The sequence below is a fragment of the Podarcis muralis genome, chromosome 13, assembly GCF_964188315.1.
Source record: "Podarcis muralis chromosome 13, rPodMur119.hap1.1, whole genome shotgun sequence".
NCBI classification, from domain to species: domain Eukaryota; kingdom Metazoa; phylum Chordata; class Lepidosauria; order Squamata; family Lacertidae; genus Podarcis; species Podarcis muralis.
The window spans coordinates 46,311,536-46,331,399 of record NC_135667.1 but is presented as its reverse complement, the minus strand read 5'-3'; the positions used below and the strand labels follow the sequence as shown (position 1 = coordinate 46,331,399).

Genomic DNA, 19,864 nt, shown 5'->3' with positions numbered 1-19,864 from the left:
CAGCTTGAAAAGCACTGGGTGAATATGCTCCCATGGCAGAGACCCTGTGAGGAGCCTCGCTGCAGCATTCTGCACCCACTGGAGTTTCTGGGACAGCTTCAAGGGCAGCCCCACATGAAGCGAATTACAGCAGTCAAGCCTGGAGGTGACCGTCGCATGGATCACATTAAAAACTTAGGGTTCAGAAGTCTGAAGGATGTATAGATTCTTGCACCTGACATGTGCAGGAGCCAAATGTGTGTATTGCCCCAGTTGACTACAAACACCCAGTGCATGTTAGCTACGTTTATCTTCTCTGGTTTATGCACATGTGTGTGTGTGTGTGAACTCCCTACCCCCAGAAGTGTTTTCTGGCAAGAAATGAGTGGAAAGCAGGGGGGAAGAAAAAAAAAGGACCGCAGGGCAGGTAATTGCAGGTGATGCGAGCTAACGAGCCAGCCCATGTTCTCAGGGCTGCTAATTAATCTGCAAAGTGGGGGGGGGGGGTGATTTCTTTCCCAACCCATATATGGTCACATTTGTAAAGAATTTCTCTCTATCCTTTCTGTGCCGCAGCCCACCCTGTGGCCAATGACACGAGCAGGATAGAAACCGAGGTGAATAAAACCCCAACCCCGTATGTTCAGAGGCAAGTGCATCTGAAGTACCAGGCAGGAAGGGACGAAGTGCCAGAGGCAGCGCACTCTGCGATGCTCCTTTTGCACATCCCCCCCCCCCGGGGAGGGCAGGGGGCAGAGGGGAGCCGAATGGCAACTGAGAGCATTAGTCTCCGCATGCGCCTTTCGTGCCAACCCAGCAAAGCGAGTGCTTAACATTGCTTTGCACTCCGGCACTCACAAACCCCAGCCTTTTTCTCACCCCTCCCTAGTTTTACACACCAGCCCTCCCTCCCTTGCTCGTTTTGTTATATATATATATATTTTAAAAGAAGCACTTTGCTCTCTTTCTACCTTCTAGGGAAAAAAACTAAAATTAACTGCTAGCTGTGATGTTAAAGAAACACATGGAGTTAGCAGCGTCTAGGGAAGGTGGTGAGCCGAGAGCTTCTGGTGGGGGCTCCGTATTAGTGCTAGGAGTACGGATTAGAGCCAGTGTGGTGTAGTGGTTAAGAGCGGTAGACTCGTAATCTGGTGAACCGGGTTCGCTTCCCCGCTCCTCCACATGCAGCTGCTGGGTGACCCTGGGCTAGTCACAGTTCTCTGAAGTCTCTCAACCCCACTCACCTCACAGAGTGTTTGTTGTGGGGGAGGAAGGGAAAGGAGAGTGTTAGCCGCTTTGAGACTCCTTCGGGTAGTGATAAAGCAGGATTTCAAATACAAACTCTACTGTGCGTTGTTTTTTTAGAGGACGGAAGGGAGCAGGTCTTGGCAAAATCAAGGGGGAGGCTTATGAAACCAAAGTGAGAGGGAAAAAGCAGAAGAATAAATACGGGGGCCAAATTCTGGCGTAATGTTTTGGCGTTTTTCTCCCCCCCCCCCTGCACAGGGCAGCATTTTGGCCAGGCAGCTGGGCGCCGTGGCGTATGTGGAATGCTCTTCCAAGGTTTCGGAGAACAGCGTGCGGGACGTTTTCCACGTGACCACCCTGGCGTCCGTCAACCGCATCCACAAGCACCTTAAGCGCAGCAACTCAAAGCGAGGGCTGAAGCGGGCGGCGCAGTTGCCCGCTCGGACGGACTTGTTGACTGACCCCGAGATCCGCAAAGACCGGGCCAAGAGCTGCTCCGTGATGTGAGAGGAGACAGAGGAGACCCCCCAGGGGCCGAAGCAGAGCACTGCCTGTCTTGTTCATATCTCTTTGTACAGTATTTGGTCAGGGGGAGGTCTCTGCGCCGTTCCCTGTGATGTAGGCCCGAGGGAAAACAGGCAGCCTTCCCCCGGAAAAAAAACGTTTCTGCCTGAAGCCGCGAAATGCTATGCATACATTGACAACGTCTGGATGTGGGGCTAGTATTGCACAGGACACAGAAAATGCTCAGGTAGCGGATGACCTCCGAGGAAAAGGAGCGCATCACTGCATGAGGCACAGATATCGGGGGTTGGGGGTGGGCAGAAATCTTCTTATTCTCTTCAGAGCAATTATTTTGGAGCTAGCGTACGATGTGTAGGTTGCCCGGGCCACTGGCCTCTTTGTACAGCCATGGCGTGGGGCAGTCAAGCCATGCCTTTAGCATGTGTACATGTGTGTGCGTGTGTGTTTGTGAATTGTATGCGCAAGGCCAAGTGTGGGGCTAGCGCTCCTGCACGGGTCTGGTCGCAGAATAAAGAGCTGCGGATGGGTTGGCAGAAAAAAGGGTGGTCATTTGAGAAGACAAAATGGCGGCAGGTGTGGGTAGGGTGCGCGTCAGTTTGGCAAAGGCGGGAGAAAGATGGTAGCGGAGGCCGGGGGGTGGGCTGAAACGCTTTGTAGGGGAATGGTAAACAGAAGTGCATTTAAGGCCTTGGACCATGGGGTAGCTTCACTACTGAACAGGTGAGGCACGGCCAGGTAGGTGGCTGGCAGGACGGTTGGAGAGGTCAGGAGCTGTGTCATTGGGAGCCATCTTTTCCTCACAGCATCCTCTCAGTCACACCCTCTAGTGCCTTCAATTGCAGGACATCCGTGCCTCTCTCAATCATATGATTCAAGAGATGGGAATGGGACAAATGAACCTCTTGGAGTCACTCCAGCGTCACGGGAGGAGGCCATTTCCCCCCCTGTTGCTGTGCCTTCACACTCTCTTCTTGCTTGAAATGCTTTTGACCACTGCATTGAGGTTGATGCCAAAGCAGAGTTTGGGTGGGAGTTTTTTCGTCATATTTTCCCTGGGGAAAAAGGGGGAGGGGGAGAAGGAAGGACAGCTCCACTTCTGTGCCACGGGTAGTAAATTAACCAGGACATTGTTTTGGCAATTTATTGCTGCTGTTGGCTTCCAGATCCGCGGCGCTGCATGGTTCTGGTTTGCGCCAAAGAGAAGTCATTCTTTCCTTTTTCCACATTTGCGTCCTTCCCACGTTGTATCTGGACGATGCTGCTTTGGGGCAGCGGGAAACCAGGCACGTTTATCGGGAGGTATGGAAATGCCGCCATGCAAATTCCCTCTTGAGATGATTTGGAGAAATGGGCTTGATAGACAGGACCGCAGCGTACGTGTGTGTCAAGAGGCCAGGAGGTATTGTCGCATTAGCATTCATTAAGGGCCCTGGCAGAGAGGGAGGTCGAGCCACGGATTGTTGCCAATGGACAAATCTGCAATGATTGGAGGAGGAGGAGGAGGAGGAGAGGGAGAAAGCTGCTGACTTTGGGCCCTGGACCAGAGAAGGGAACAGAGGTGGCTGTGTGTGTCAAGCAACTTCTTCTTGCAAATCAAAATAATAAGTCCATGCTCCATGCTCCCTAATATATCTGGGAAGCCAGCATTGGGGTTGGGTACCGTTTTAGGTTCTTGATGGGTGTAAAGCTCGTTCTTCCCAAAACAGAAACCGATTTAATTTTCGCCGCCACCGTTAACTTTTTCCACCCCCTGGTGCCTGCAAAGTGTGATTTGGTTGTGTGGGAAACGACCTCTGCATATGCTCAGGTGTTCTAGGACTAAGGAAAAATAAAAAAAAATCTGGAGCGGTCATGTGCTTCTAACTAAGGGGAGCAAAGGGATTTTGGTGACAGAGCCCTCCCGAGTTGAGCAAATGTCTTGTAGGCTGATCTCATACCCTCCAACATTTCTTTGATGAAATTAGGGGAAACACTGAACATTTAAAAAAAAAACTTCCCTATACAGGGCTGCCTTCAGATGTCTTCTAAAGTTTGCCTAGTTACTTATCTCCTTGGCTTTGGGGTCGCATAACTCCATACCCTCCAACTTTTCTCTGGTGAAAACGAGGATGTTCTAAAGAAAAGTGGGACTTTCTGGGATCAAATCAAAAACCGGGGCAGCTTCTGTAAATCCCTGGAAAATGGGGGCATTTGGAGGGTCTGTGATCTACCATGGCAGCACCCACTGAGATCAGGGGGTGGCTAACCTATAACCCTCCAGATGTTTTGGGGTACATGGCAGAATTCAGGCCACAAACTTGCCAACCCTGCTTATAGATCTTGGTTTGAGCTAGGCCTTGGGTGTATCTCTGCATATGACGAAGAAGGGGGCAGTCTCCATTTTCTACCTCTCCTCTGAGCAGCCAGTGCTTTGTCCACACACACACATCAGGACTTCAGGACTCTTGAGATTGCAGCGGCTGCTTTCTACGCTTGGTAGCCAAACCTTCTCCCTTTCGAGTTAGCAGGCTGAGTGCCGCAGTTGCACTGGCACCGGGGGATCTATTCACGGGCAGGATTAGCCGAGGCTGCCTGTTCATCCTCTCTGCCAAAATGAAATAAAAAAGGCACAATTGTTAACTGCGCTGGGTTTGAGGACAGCGGCTCCATTGTCCTGGCTGGGCAGCAGCTGGTGTTCCGGGATCTCCCTTCCAGCCTCTGCTTGGTCTGGGATTTCGACATGGGGTTATCTCAGGCCACGGTCGTTCATGAGGCCGCCATGGAGAGACCCAAACCCCACACATCCAGGCCTTCATTGGTAAAAATTGCATGCATGTGTATGCGCAAGAGAGGGGAGGGTATCCGGATGGAAGATATGGAACCTTTTATCCCCATATATTTTGCTAGAATCTACGGAAGGAAGGAAACCACAACGATCACCAAAAGATTTTGAATTTGATAGAAAAATAATAATAATAAATTTTCGGGCCGAGGTGTTTAATTCCGTTTCTCTTCCTCCTCCCCGACCCCCCCCCCCCCGCTCACTCCTGCATCCCCAAATGCAAAATGTTTGGGCTAATTTGGCAGTTAGCAAGTTTTGTTTTGCGTGAGGGACAAAAGTCGGTCAGTCGCTTCGCCTGCCCTGCCAGCTAAGCCAAATAATTCCTTGGAGCTTAGGTATTTTGCCGTCAGCGTATGATTATTATTAGGCTTCTAATACATAAATTGCCTCCCCTGATGAGATGAAAACCTTATTAAGAGAACAATTCTTCCTCACAGAGTTGTGTTTTTCCTCCTCTCCCTCCTCAATAGCTCCTTTTGCTGCTCCATATTCGGTCTGCACTGGGAAGCATGGATGCTGAAGGAGATGTTTGCCAAATATTCGGGGTTGTTGTTTTTTGCCATTCCTTTGTCCAGTGTGTTCAGCTGTGTTTTGTACTGCAAGGCCTTGGCACAAGGGCCCTTTAAGAAGCCGGAGTGCCTCTGAGCATGGGCAAATGTACCTATGATTGTGTGCTAGGGGTTCTGGAAGGTTCCTGTCCTGAATAAAATAATAATGGCTGCCTTTCCTCTCCTTGCCCATGGCTGATAATGAACTATTAAGTGATGGGCACCTTGGAAGTTAAGAGCAATACATTGCTGCAGTCATTTTTCCTGTCAGGAATGGGAGCCTTCATAATTTATTAATCCTATTTTTAGCATAATAGTTCTGACCATAAATGAACCTCACTAAAGCAAATTTTCGAGGTCTTGATTAATCATTAAATAGCATCCTCTCAGTAAGCTGCTTGAATAAAAGCTTCATTGATGCCCAAATTAACCAGCAGTGGGGCCCTGGGCATGGGTTGAAATTCAAAGGCTCCTTTTTGCAAACAAAAAACCCCAACTTCTCAATTCCAAGTTTGTGAAAGCTAGGAAGACAGGCAAGGCGTTTGTAGTCACTGAAAGGAGATTCAGCCATCTTTGATGGTAATCTACCTCAGGGATTATCCTGAAATGTGTTTGAACAGTATAGGAAACCTATGGCTCTCCAAATGTTCCTGGACTACAACTCCCATAATCCCTGGCCGTTGGCTTATTGGGGCTTTAATTCAGCAACACCTGGAGGGCCAAAATCTGAGGCCTCCTTCCTCAGAATAGTCTACCCTGGACTCTGCTTCTATGTTTACTTCACTTCCACCTGGTTTGTAAAGCCAGTAAGAGTCAATGGAGTCTGGTGGGTGGGAAGGAAGAACTTGTCTTCATCTCTGAAGTGGGCATGTTTTTAATTCCTGAAGATGTTCCTGGAACGTGTCCAAAATGATCGAGGGCCTGGAAACCAAACCTTATGAGGAATGGTTGAAGGAGCTGGGTATGCTTAGCTTGTAAAAGAGGCGACTGAGAGGAGATACGATAGCCATCTTCAGATATCTCAAGGGCTGTTCCATGGGAGAGGGAACAAGCTTGTTTTCTCCTGCTCTGGAGGGTAGGACTCGAACCAAGGGCTTCAAGTTACAAGAAAGAGGATTCCGATTAAACATCAGGAAGAACTTTCTGACAGGAAGAGCAGTGAGACAGTGGAACTGTCTCCCTCAGGAGGTTGTGGACTCTCCTTCCTTGGAGGTTTTTAAGCAGAAGTTAGGTGGCCATCTGTCATGGATGCTTCAGTTGAGATTCCTGCATTGCAGGGGTTGGACTGGATGACCCTCGGGGTCCCTTCCAACACTACAATTCTATGATTCTAAGTAGTGGTGGGCTTGAAGTCTACCTGCCATGACGCTATGGCTGCTGCCTTGGTGGCAACCCTCAAGTGTGTGGCTGTAGCTACTTGGCAGTGAAGGGAAACCCACTCAGGTTCATTGCTGTCAACTTACAGATTTGAAAATAAGGGACCAGCAGCCTCAACAATAAGGGATCTGCAGCCAAAATAAGGGATTTTCCAAGCACAGGTATGTTCAACTTCTGAGCCCCTCCGAGCCAAAGGCAGAAAGCCCGGCCAGCAGCCAAACGAAGCCTCAAGCGGTGGTTCCCACAGCGCAGCAACCCGGCAAAGGGGATGCAGCAAGGAAAACCACCGTCACCTCTCCGCTGGGAAGCGCTGAGCAAAGGCGAGTCCCCAGGCAATGCGGCCGATTTGATCGGCACAAGGCATGCAAGCTCCACCCCCCAGTCGTTCTTAGACTCCTTATTGGGTGAGCAATGCAGCCAAGCAACACAGTTGGAGCCTCCTTCCTCCCTGGCCGGCAGGGAGGGAGGGAGAGGAGCTGCTTCCTTTGAAACCCGGGAAATCTAAGGGACATCATCAATAAGGGACAGCAGCGGGACACAGTGCTGGGATAAGGGATTTCCCGCCAAATAAGGGACAGTTGACAGCTATGCTCAGGTTCAGTGTCCTTCTCTCTAAGCAACACTGCAAGGTCCAGGCAGGAGCCGTGCTTCCAGAGTTGGAGAACGAACAGATCTTGTTTATGATCTTTTGCTTTCTCGGGGTTTGTTGCTACTTGAACGATACATAACGCTCCGCTCACGAGTTTTATCTGCCTGTCGTTGCTAGGCATTGCCCCGAGGTGCGGAAGGAGTTGGCTGGAGATCAGGTGGCTTCCTTCAACCTTGTTCTATAATCCCCAACAGAGAAGTGTTTGGGGATCAGGTTTATGGAACTGGAAGGGAGACCGAAAGGCTCTCCTTTCCAGGACTTAACCCCCACAAAGGCCAGTCCACGAAAGCCAGAAGACGTGTGCTACAAGTCGAGAGTAGGGATCCTCTTCTTAAAAAATGCTGATATCTCCAGCAGTTTTCTTATTCACTTGGCTTATTGCTTATCTAGACAAAAACAAGCTGTTGACATAATTCCCAAGTGGACTTTCTACCTTTGCAGCTGCAGGGAAAGCTGAGCAGGCTTTTTGCAGGTTGGGGTTAAAGCATCAGAAGGAAGGCTGTCCTCATTCGCTGCCTATTGGCAAACCTTAGAACATCTCTCCGATGAAAATAGGGACGTCCTATTCAATAATTGCAGGGACGCGGGTGGCGCTGTGGGTAAAAGCCTCAGCGCCTAGGGCTTGCCGATCGCATGGTCGGCGGTTCGAATCCCCGCGGCGGGGTGCGCTCCCGCTGCTCGGTCCCAGCGCCTGCCAACCTAGCAGTTCGAAAGCACCACCGGGTGCAAGTAGATAAATAGGGACTGCTTTCTAGCGGGAAGGTAAACGGCGTTTCCGTGTGCGGCTCTGGCTCGCCAGATGCAGCTTGTCACGCTGGCCACGTGACCCGGAAGTGTCTCCGGACAGCGCTGGCCCCCTGCCTCTTGAGTGAGATGGGCGCACAACCCTAGAGTCTGTCAAGACTGGCCCGTACGGGCAGGGGTACCTTTACCTTTACCTTTATTCAATAATTATAATTTTATTATTTATACCCCGCCCATCTGACTGGGTTGCCCCAGCCACTCTGGGCAGCTTCTAATATATATAAAAACATAATAAAACATTAAACATTTTTTAAAATTTTTTTTAAAAACTTCCGTATACAGGGCTGCTTTCAGATGTCTTCTAAAGGTTGTCTAGCTACTTATCTCCTTAGCTTGAGAGTCACATAACTCCATACCCTCCACCTTTTCTCCAATAAAATAGGAAAATTGGGGATCAAATCTGAAAGTGGGATGGCCTCTGTGCATCTGGGACTGTGCCTGGAAAATAGGGATACTTGGAGTGTTGGTATTGGTGGAGGTTGGACCATGCCCAACAAAATTTGCTTCTCCCTTTGCAAAAATTTCTTAAGCTGGTGATTCACAGCATTAACAGCCAGCTCTTTGGAAGAGTTCGACCAAAGCAGAAACTTGTGGCTGTCACAAGCTGTGGCTGCCATTTTCTTTTGGGAACCAAAGAACCCAAAATGAAATACTTCTAAGGAGTAGCAGTTGCCAGGACATTACCCTGTTCACCTCCACGTTTCAGACATTGTGATATATATATATATTGGTATATCACGATGTTTAGCTAGTGATATATCACGATGTTGAAAACCAGACACCATTCGGCCCTGCTCTCCATCCCATTTGGGTATTAGGACCTAGGGAGAAGTTAATAATGGTTTGCTAGAGGGCATAGTGGTGAGCAGAACAGAACACCTTCTGGGAGCCACAGGAAATGAGAATTTATGGTCAGAAAGTCCCCTTTCTCCTGGGTTCCTGCAGGACATTCCATAACCTTTGGGGATGTAGCAGAGCAGTACTATTCCCAACCAAACCTCTCAACAGACATGATTCACTGTCGGCAGAGCCTTATATCAAAGGCTGTGGCTGCAGACAAACATGCCAACTGTATGTTATTTAACATACAGGATCTTGGCTGTTATTTGTTATTTAACACAGGATCTTGGCTGGGCTCCCGTTTCCAACCATCGCTGACCGTTGGCCATACTGGGTGGAGGTGATGGGATTTGGGAGTCCATCAACATTTGAAGGACAACCACAGTAGCTACCTGCTGGTTTAGCAGATGTATGTAGACAGCCACATGTGGATACTCCATAAGGGTCTAAACTCTGAGCCTCTTGGGCTTGCCGATCAGAAAGTCAGCGGTTCGAATCCCCACGACAAGGTGAGCTCCCGTTGCTCTGTCCCAGCTCCTGCCAACCTAGCATTTCGAAAGCATGCCAGTGCAAGTAGATAAATAGGTATGGCTGCGGAGGGAAGGTAAACGGCGTTTCTGTGCACTGTGGCTTCCATCACGGTGTCCCGTTGCGCCAGAAGCGGTTTAGTCCTGCTGGCCACATGACCCGGAAAGCTGTCTGAGGACAAAGACCGGCTCCCTCAGCCTGAAAGCGAGATGAGTGCCGGAATCCCATAGTTGCCTTTGACTGGACATAACTGTTCAGAGGTCCTTTACCTTTTTGCCTTGTGTTAAGTTGCGGGTGAACTTATCAGACAACACAGAGATTCTTCAGACAGCTCTTGTTTATTCACAGGCCAGAACAGAACTGAACTGAAGGGTTCAGCCAGCCTGCTTATATAGAGCTCCACTACAACGCAACAGTAACAACTTTCTGTAACTATCCAATCACTGAACATCACTTTCAATTCCTTATTTGCATATGTGGACCTGAGTGAAAACTATCTACAGTATCCCCCTGCTGGCCCTGGGTGAGAACTTCAGTACATAACACCTTGCATACTCCATAAATGTATTCTATGGGTGCGCATCCACTCTTGGCAGACATAGCGAAGAGAGAGTGTGATGTCCAAAGCAAAGCATCTTTCTGAGGATGCTCAAACCACGCATTGTCCCAGCCAGCATGAAATAGGAGCTGCAGACACCCCTTTCCCTCCCTCCCCACCCTAAATGCTTTGTGCTGTGAAAGGAAACAAACAGGGCCTGTGTGTTCCCGACTGAAGCAGTTTTATCTAAATAAAAGCAGAGAGCCCCACATGTGTCTCAGGCTTGCGCCAGCCTTTTTCCAAGGGATGCTCTGGAATGATGGCCTATGAAAGACTGAGCTCCCTTTGGGGATAAAAGCCGGATTGGTCCAAAGTGCCACCTGGTGTCAAAAGCAGTGCTTGTGTGCTTTGGATAGTAGCAACTCCAACCAAAACGAATCATTTTAAGACTGAAAGGTTTTAAGAGAACCTTTGGCCAACAGCTCAAATGGGGCACCTAATTTAGGTCCCATGAGCAGTGGGGGGTGGGATTAAAGAGAGGGCCCCTCTCCCCCAAAAAAGCCTACAATGTGTTTTCCTTCTTGATGTACGGCAACACCTACAAAATACCATAGTAGGACAAAAGGACTTCGAGGTTGAGGGTCAGGTGGTGTCTTTTTAAGAAAGGGGGGAGGAAAGCAGAGGCGAGCCCTTGCCGGCATATTTGAAAACAGGAGCAGGGATGGAGTAAGAATGGAAAGTAGCAGCTGTGGATGCCATCTGTATGTTTTATAAACCGCCTCTGGAATTTGCCCAGGCAGTTAATCCGTCGCATGGAGGCAACAGTAAATGCTTGTGGAGAAGCACCTCGCTGAGCAAGCCTGGTGCAGTTTTGCAAGAAGTTGTCGTCCCCCACTCCCAATTTAGTAAATCCTCAAGACCTCAATCACGGTGATTTTGGACCAAACAATGGCGCCCTCATTACTTACCGTGACTAAAACAGATTAAGAAACAAAACTAGGGTCCAGTTAGCACTCAAAATGCAGGTTTGCAAGTTTCTGAGGCGCAGATGGACACAAAAACAGGGAGGAGTATTTGTAGACTTCTCCCGTCTTAAGGTGGCGGCAGAAAGTTTGTAGCAGATGAATAAAGGACTGAAATGGATCTTCCCCACTTCCAAAGTCTCCGTAGCCAGTATGGAGTTCATTTCTGCCACTAACACTTTTCAAGGATACCTCCGGAAGAAAAGTGTAAAATGTTTGGAGAGGCTTCTGAAGTTAGCAGTATCCGGCCAAGAGGCGAGTAAAAACCAAGTCCTAATAGCCTTTTGGTGAGCTCACCCATGTTAAACCAACGGAAATGTGGAAACACTCAGACTTACAGTAAAAGATTTGTGGGTGCCCAGGCAGAGAGTTGGCGCCAGTGGTAGACAGGCACAGGCAGAAACCTTCAAATGCAAAGGGACACAGTCTATATCAGTGGTGGCCAAACTTGGCCCGCCAGCTGTTTTGGGACTACAATTCCCATCATCCCTGACCACTGGTCCTGTTAGCTAGGGATGATGGGAGTTGTAGTCCCAGAATAGCTGGAAGGCCAAGTTTGGCCACCACTGGTCTATATATAATCTATCATTCTTTTTGTTGCTTCAGGTGTTCTGGGGCAATTGAGAGGTCTAGCCACCTCTATCTCTCACCTGGCTGTTGCTGTTGTTGTGTGTGTGTTTTTAACGGGGTGTTACAGGTTCCACATGAGGGATGCGGGTGGCGCTGTGGGTAAAAGCCTCAGCGCCTAGGGCTTGCCGATTGAAAGGTCGGCGGTTTGAATCCCCGTGGCGGGGTGCGCTCCCGTTGTTCGGTCCCAGCGCCTGCCAACCTAGCAGTTCGAAAGCACCTCCGGGTGCAAGTAGATAAATAGGGACCGCTTACTAGCGGGAAGGTAAACGGCGTTTCCGTGTGCGGCTCTGGCTCGCTAGAGCAGCAACGTCACGCTGGCCACGTGACCCGGAAGTGTCTCCGGACAGCGCTGGCCCCCGGCCTCTTGAGTGAGATGAGCGCACAACCCTAGAGTCTGTCAAGACTGGCCCGTACGGGCAGGGGTACCTTTACCTTTACCTTTACAGGTTCCACTAATGTGCTCTGACCCTGGAGCAGAAACCAGAGAGCTTTCCCTCTGCTACCAACCACTCCATAGAGAAAATACTCATTAACCAGAGCCTGGAGGAAAAAGAAGAAGAAAAGGATTTTACAAACCTGGCATGCAACAGCCACCTTCCTCCTGTCTCCCACCTGGGAATGGGGTCGGGGGACCCTGATCCATGACAGCAGGCTTGCACCCTGAAGTGTGAAGCAACTTCTGTTCTGCCTCTGCCAACATACCCTCCAACATTTATCCGATGAAAATAGGGTCTCCCTTTTCAATAATAATAACAACAAACAACAACAACAACAACAACAACAACAACAACAACAATAACAATAACAATAATAATAATAATAATAATAATAATAATAATAATAATATTTATACCCTGCCCTGGGTTACCCTAGCAACTCTCGGTGGCTTCCAACATACAGTGGTACCTCAGGTTACAAACACCTCAAGTTGCAAACACTTCGGGTTACAGACTCCGCTAACACAGAAGTAATACCTCGAGTTAAGAACTTCACCTCAGGATGAGAACAGAAATTGTGTGCTGGTGGTGGCACGACGGCAACAGGAGGCCCCATTAGCTAAAGTAGTACCTCGGGTTAAGAACAGTTTCAAGTTAAGAATGGACCTCCGGAACGAATTAAGTTCGTAACCAGAGGTACCACTGTATATAAAAACATAACAAAACATACAATAAAAAAACTTCCCTATACAGGGCTGCCTTCAGATGCCTTCAAAGATTGTATACTGTATTTTTCGCGCTATAGGACGCACCCGACCATAGGGCGCACCTTGTTTTAGAGGGGGAGAACAAGCAAAAAAAATTCTCCCCCTCTCTGCTCAGCGCCCCTTCAGCAAAGCGGCAGGAGAAACGGAGCCCCTTCCATTTCTCCTCCCGCTTCGCTGAAGGGGTGCTGCGCAGAGAGGGAAAGCTGTGCAGCGCCTCTCCAGCAAAGCGAAGCCGGGAGAGCAAGAGGGATCGGTGCGCACCGACCCCTCTCACTCTCCAGGCTTCAGTGAAGGCAACCCGCAGCCTCCGGAGCGCAGTGGAACTTCCCGCTGCCCTCCGGAGGCTTTAGGCAGCTATCCCTGAAGCCTGGAGAGCGAGAGGAATCAGTGCGCACTGACCCCTCTCACTCTCCAGGCTTCAGTGAAGGCAACCCGCAGCCTCCGGAGTGCGGAGGAAGCGCTCCCTCTGCGCTTCGGAGGCTTCGCGTTGCTATCGCTGAAGCCAAGGAGCCTGCATTCGCTCCATAAGATGCACACACATTTCCCCTTAATTTTTAGAAGGGGAAAAAGTGTGTCTTATAGAGGGAAAAATATGGTAGTTACTTATCTCCTCAGCTCAGGGTTTCACATAACCCCATAGCCTCCAACATTTCTCTGATGAAAATAGGGACGTCCTAAGGAACAGTGCGGGACGCGGGTGGCGCTGTGGGTAAAAGCCTCAGCGCCTAGGGCTTGCCGATCGAAAGGTCGGCAGTTCGAATCCCCACAGCGGGGTGCGCTCCCGTTGTTTGGTCTCAGCGCCTGCCAACCTAGCAGTTCGAAAGCACCCCCGGGTGCAAGTAGATAAATAGGGACCGCTTACTAGCGGGAAGGTAAATGGCGTTTCCGTGTACGGCTCTGGCTCGCCAGAGCAGCGATATCACACTGGCCACGTGACCCGGAAGTGTCTCCGGACAGCGCTGGCCCCCGGCCTCTTAAGTGAGATGGGCGCACAACCCTAGAGTCTGTCAAGACTGGCCCATACAGGCAGGGGTACCTTTACCTTTAAGGAACAGCGCCACCCACATTCCAAGGAAAAGCAGGATATTCCAGCATCAAATCAGAACCTGGGATGGCTTCTGTAAATCCGGGCCTGTCCCTGGAAAAAAGGAACCCTTGGAGGGTCTGTGCTAATGCCCTCCTCATGGTGACCCCAGCTTGTACCCCTGCTGCACTTAGTTGGATTTATTTGGTTTGGTTTGGTTCAATAGGCCCAGTCCTGCAAAGCACTGCAAATGCCCAGAGCTTCCTTTATAGCCTTTCCAAGGTACTGGCCTTCGCTGCAGGTGTTTTTCAGCTAAGCAAGCAAGGTTATGCAGAGCAGGGAGGGCGGGCGTTCTTTTTTAAGAAAAGCATAATGATGGGAGTTGTGTTTCAGCAACATCTGGAGGACCACGAATTCCCCACCTCTGACAGAAAGTGGTGTCATGTTTCAGGAGACAATGGAGATCAGCTTCCAGGCACAGTAGGCAAGGCTGAAAAAGATGGACTAAGTCTGGCCGAGGACAAGTTAATGTGTTCAGTATAGAAAAAGGTGAGGGTAACCTGGCAAATGGAAAGGGGGAGCAGGAAGCAAAGAGGCGGGGGGAGGAAAAGTTTAATGTTCTGTGAGTTTTGCATCTACAAAAAAATTACAAATTGCACATATTTTTGTAATTACCGAATTATGACAACAAATCCCCCAAACTCTGCAAACACTGTGTTTCTCGATCACAGCAGATTTTTTAATCTGATTTTAAAAAGTACAGTGGTGCCTCGCAAGACGAAATTAATTCGTTCCGCGAGTTTTGTCGTCTTGCGATTTTTTTCGTCTTGCGAAGCACGGTGTCGGGAAAGTTTTGGAAAAGGTTCAAAAACCTCAAAAAGCTTTAAAAACCTCAAAAAAGGCTACCACACGGCGTTCTATGAGTTGCTCCTCGAAGTCAAGTCGCAACTGTATTAACGGTGTTAAGAAAAAGGAAACAAACTTGCAAGACGTTTCCATCTTGCGAAGCAAGCCCATAGGGAAATTCGTCTTGCGAAGCAGCTCAAAAAACAAAAAACCCTTTCGTCTAGCGAGTTTTTTGTCTTGCGAGGCATTCGTCTTGCGAGGTACCACTGTATGTATTTCTCATAATAGTTTTTAAACTTTTAAAGTTGTATATTGAACTCCCCCCCCCCCACCTCTTTGCTTCCAAGCTTAATACGGTCACCTTAACGAACTATATAAAAAGATCTACCTGAATTGTAGCTTATTCCACAACACTTAGCTTTCAATAAGACTTCCATTCCAAGCACAAGAGCTGAAATTAAAGATGATCTCTTTCTAGTTTGTGATGACTCATCAGAGCAGGTTGTCTGGCCAGTTGACAAGACTTGTACTGAAAGTGCCTGCCATTTACTGTAGCTTAACCATAGGTACAACTCCAGCAGGAAGGTAAACGGTGTTTCCGTGCGCTGCTCTGGTTCGCCAGAAGTGGCTTAGTCATGCTGGCCACATGACCCAGAAGCTGTACGCCGGCTCCCTCGGCCAGTAAAGTGAGATGAGCGCCGCAACCCCAGAGTCGTCCGTGACTGCACCTTTACCTTTAAAGGATCCCTTTACCTTTACCTTGGTGCAAGGCTCCTCGCTGCTCAGCAGCTGCACGACAGCACAAAGTTCAACAGGTGCAGCTGTCTCGCATCGCAGCACTTCTGTGGTCTCGCCATGAATAAAAGCCATTGATTGATGATGAAGCTACCGAGAGATGAGCTCTCTCACAAACACAGACCCCAGAACAGAACAAGAGGTAAAAGCGAGTGACAGATTTGTTTGGCTGGCATAATGACACGGGCGGAACACAATTCATGCAACCCACCCCATCTATCCTGCCGTTGTTGGGCCCCAAATCCTCACACAGCCTTGCCACCCAGACACTCAGCCGGTTTCTGCTGCCGTATAAAGGGTGACGTAATGTGGAACAAGTGCAGCTAACCAGGCCCTGCATCTGACGGCCGCCTGCATTGCACCGTTTTCCTAACCTTCACTGCTGCAAGCCCAACATTTCCCAGGGAGGGTGCGCACGAGAGCATTTATTTAGTGCACGGAGTTCATTAGCAGCTGTGGCTGAGAGAGCAGGAACAGCACGGCGGCTGCAGCAACAGCTGCTTAAGACACACTGAGCTATTTCCACGCAATGTATTGCTTCTATCTCCATCGCACGTTGCAGAATACTCTGCTTAGCCATTTCTGCGTGCAGCCTGCTGCAAGGTGTTCCATCTAACCTCTTTACCATTATGACAATTGCCTCGGTGCTTGTTTAACAGACCAAGACTTCCCGGGGCTGGAGCCTTGCTGGGTTCCCTGCCTAGTCCAGTGTTTGATCCTCAGCGTGGCTTTCCTGCTGCGTACTGGCAGGAGGATCCCCTACAAAATGTGCCTTCTGCAAAATATGCCTTCGCATATGCAGAAGGCATTATTTTCCGATCCCCAGAAGCGCAGGCTGGGAATGGCTTTGGGTGCAAAATGTTGTGCAGAGCACAGCGAGGACGCATGGGTAGGCTTGGAACAGAAATAAAAAATAAACTCCAAACAATTCCCCAATTCAGGGAGCCTATGGATTTATATATTTGCTTGCTTGCTGTGTTTTCATCTTGCTTTCCAGACCATGATTGGCTCCCAGAGCATATCACATCAATTGAGGGAGGCAGAGACACGTCCTTGCAAACCGAAAAAACAAGAGAGACACAAGGAGTGGGGAAGAGGCAGAGGAGAGTAACCAGGACAAAGTGGAGAGCTACAAGGCTGGCTATCCAGTTCAGGCTGGGCTGATCACCTTCCTTTGCTAATGTTCTTGCTTGAACCAGCACTCACTAACTGATAGATAGGGCTGGAGTGTCCCTTCTTCGTCTTGGTTCTGCAGTCCTGGAAGAACCCTGGAACAGAGTGTACTTTCTGGCAAGGAGGGAAAGGGGAAAGCATATCTGGCTGTGGTCTCCTCCTGGGAGGCAGTGGGTGCAGCCTTCCATCCGCCCCTGGTTCCCTGGCTTGATGTTACCTTTTGTGTCGTCACTGTATTTTAAACGGAAGCTTGCAAGCAGTCTTCAAAGGCAGACCCATGTCATCGAATCAAGGTGTTACCAGACTACCTGTCCAGGAGGGATGGGATTTAATGCACCAGCCTCACCTGGTGAAATGTACTGTTGCATGTCACCCCGATCTCTGAGCAGTGCGGGATTGCAGAGGGTTCTTTTTTCCTTTTGAAAACAGGGCACAATGGAGACTGTGGTGTCTTTATGATACATGGTTTATTTACACAAATATATAACCTGAACCTGCGATGGAGGGGTTCACAGCATCAACATCCCAAGCAGGTTTTGCTTCTCCCATAGCTGCAGCCTTGGATTCAAACAGAAATCAACCATTGTGCTCTGACCCTCTCTCCAGATTGCAGCCTTTAACAGCCTACCACCATTTTCCTTCCCATTTCACATCACTCCTGGTCTAAAACTCTCCTTCAAACTCCACCTTTGTCTTCTAAGTAATTCTGGGTTGAGGGAGGGCCCCCTTGTCTGGCACAGAGCCCCCTCTCTTTGGTTTTCCTAATGGCTCATCACTTACCTTTTGTTCTCCTAATGGCCCATCACCCAGGCAATTTCCTCCTCTGGAAACTGGCCTAGCTTAAATTTTAACTGAATCAAGGGGTTCAGTGTCTGGCACCCAGAAACTCATAATAAAGGGGAGTCTGGTACCTGCTAACTCATAACAATACTTAATGCCACAGAAGCCAGTTGGGCACCCAGATCTAAGAGGATGCAACTGTCCCAGACAGTGAACGTGGATGGACCACTCATCAACTGCCTGTCTGAACTGAGCTTCAATCTCAGGGCCCTCATCCAATCATCTCCTGCCCTGATCACAGATAAGCATTCAACAATCCACCTAAATGTGAAGAAAAGGAGTTGAACCAGATGCCATCAGCATATTGATTACACATCAACTCATCTCCTTGAATAGCCTCCCTCTGCGGTTTCATGCATGTTGAATAGCATGGGTGACAAAACAGAGCCCTGCGACCCACCGTAGTATAGCCATGAGTTTCTATACTATGGAACTTTCCATACTATACTGAACCATAGTTTCACCATATGGGTGAAAACAGCCACTCAGCCCATCTAGCTACAGTGGTACCTCAAGTTACATACGCTTCAGGTGACAGACTCTGCAAACGCAGAAATAGTACCTCGGGTTAAGAACTTGGCTTCAGGATGGGAACAGAAATCGTGCTCTGGCTCGGCAGCAGCAGGAGGCCACATTAGCTAAAGTGGTGCTTCAGGTTAAGAACAGTTTCAGATTAAGAACGGACCTCCGGAACGAATTAAGTACCATATTTTCCGCCCCATAAGACACACTTTCCCCCCTCCAAAAATGAAGGGGAAATGTGTGTGCGTCCTATGAGGCGAATGCAGGCTTTCGCTGAAGCCTGGAGAGCGAGAGGGGTCGGTGCGCACCGACCCCTCTCCCTCTCCAGGCTTCGCGCAGATCTTCGCAAGCCGTGGGAGCCCGGCACTGGGCTCCCGCGCCTTGCGGAGAGTTGCTTGAATGGCGAAGGCTGGGCGCGCTGAGCTCAGTGCGCCCAGACTTCGCCATTCAAGCAACTCTCTGCAAGGCGCGGGAGCCCAGTGCCGGGCTCCTGCGGCTTGCAGAGAGTTGCCTGTTCTGGGGGCTGGGGTCGGGGGAAGCTCGGTCTTCCCCCGCCCCAGCCCCGCGCCTGGGGGGGAAATAACTTTTCCCCCCATTATTTCCCCCCAAAAAAACTAGGTGCACCTTATGGGATGGTGCGTCCTATAGCAGGCTTCCCCAACCTCAGCCCTCCAGATGTTTTTGGCCTACAACTCCCATGATCCCTAGCTAGCAGGACCAGTGGTCAGAGATGATGGGAATTGTAGTCTCAAAACATCTGGAGGGCTGAGGTTGAGCAAGCCTGTCCTATAGGACGAAAAATACGGTACTTAACCTGAGGTACCACTGTATTTAGGTTGATAGCATCCAAAACTGTAAAGAAGCTCAGGAGAATGAACAGGGCCACACACTCCACATTCTTCTCTTATCTCATGGATAATCCATCTAGCCGGCCCAAATGGTCTTGGTGCCAAACCATCACCTGAACCTCTCTTGCGATGGGTCCAGATAATCAGTCTTATTCAAGAGTGACTGGCGTTGACAGGCCACAGCCCACTCAAGCACACTGCCCAAGCAGGGCATAGCTTACGACGCACAGGACACAACTCACATGCAGAACATAGCTGTCAACTTGTCCCTTTTCTTGAGAGGAATCCTATTCGGAATAAGGGAATTTCCCTTTTTTAAAAAGGGAAATGTTGACAGCTGTGATGCAGAAGGTGCCAATCCCTGGCATCTCTGGCTAGAAGGAGAAGCAGGGGCAGACCCTTCAAAACACGAGGCCCTGGAGAGCCAACTTCAATTGGGCTAGAGCAGGGATGGAAAAGCTGTGGGACTCCAGGTACTGTTGATTTATATCAGGGATAGCCAACATGGCGCTGTCTGGATGTTGTTAGACTACATCTCAATTCCCATCATATCTGACACACTGAACATGTGGGCTGGGGTGCCTGTGCCTACCTACCCTTGATACTGGACTCCAATAGGGGTAAGTGGGACATAGGTGGCGCTGTGGGTTAAACCACAGAGCCTAGGACTTGCCGATCAGATGGCTGGCGGTTCGAATCCCCGTGACGGGGTGAGCTCCGGTTGCTCGGTCCCTGCTCCTCCCAACCTAGCAGTTCAAAAGCACGTCAAAGTGCAAGTAGATAAGTAGGTACCACTCTGGCGGGAAGGTAAACGGCGTTTCTGTGCGCTGCTCTGGTTCGCCAGAAGCGGCTTAGTCATGCTGGCCACATGACCCGGAAGCTGTATGCCGGCTCCCTCAGCCAATAAAGCGAGATGAGCGCCGCAAACCCAAAGTCGGTCACGACTGGACCTAATGGTCAGGGGTCCCTTTACCTTTACTTAAGGGTAAGTAGCTCTAATGGTCACTTGCCCTTATTTTTAAGGGCTGCAGCTCTGTGCTTTGAACAGCAGTAGTACAGACAGGTGTCAGCAGGTGAACATCCCTCCTCCCCCTTTCTCCCAG

General features: G+C 49.6%; 1 protein-coding gene across 1 annotated transcript in view; it reads left to right on the top strand.

Annotated features, from left to right (window-relative positions):
• RND2 (Rho family GTPase 2) overlaps positions 1-5,301 on the top strand; it is a 42,348-nt gene extending 37,047 nt beyond the window's left edge. Inside the window, exon 5 of the mRNA XM_028702961.2 lies at positions 1,486-5,301. Coding sequence (XP_028558794.2) covers positions 1,486-1,734 — 249 coding nt within the window. The 3' untranslated portion in view covers positions 1,735-5,301. The remainder of the gene's footprint in view (positions 1-1,485) is intronic.
• Positions 5,302-19,864: the final 14,563 nt, after the last annotated feature.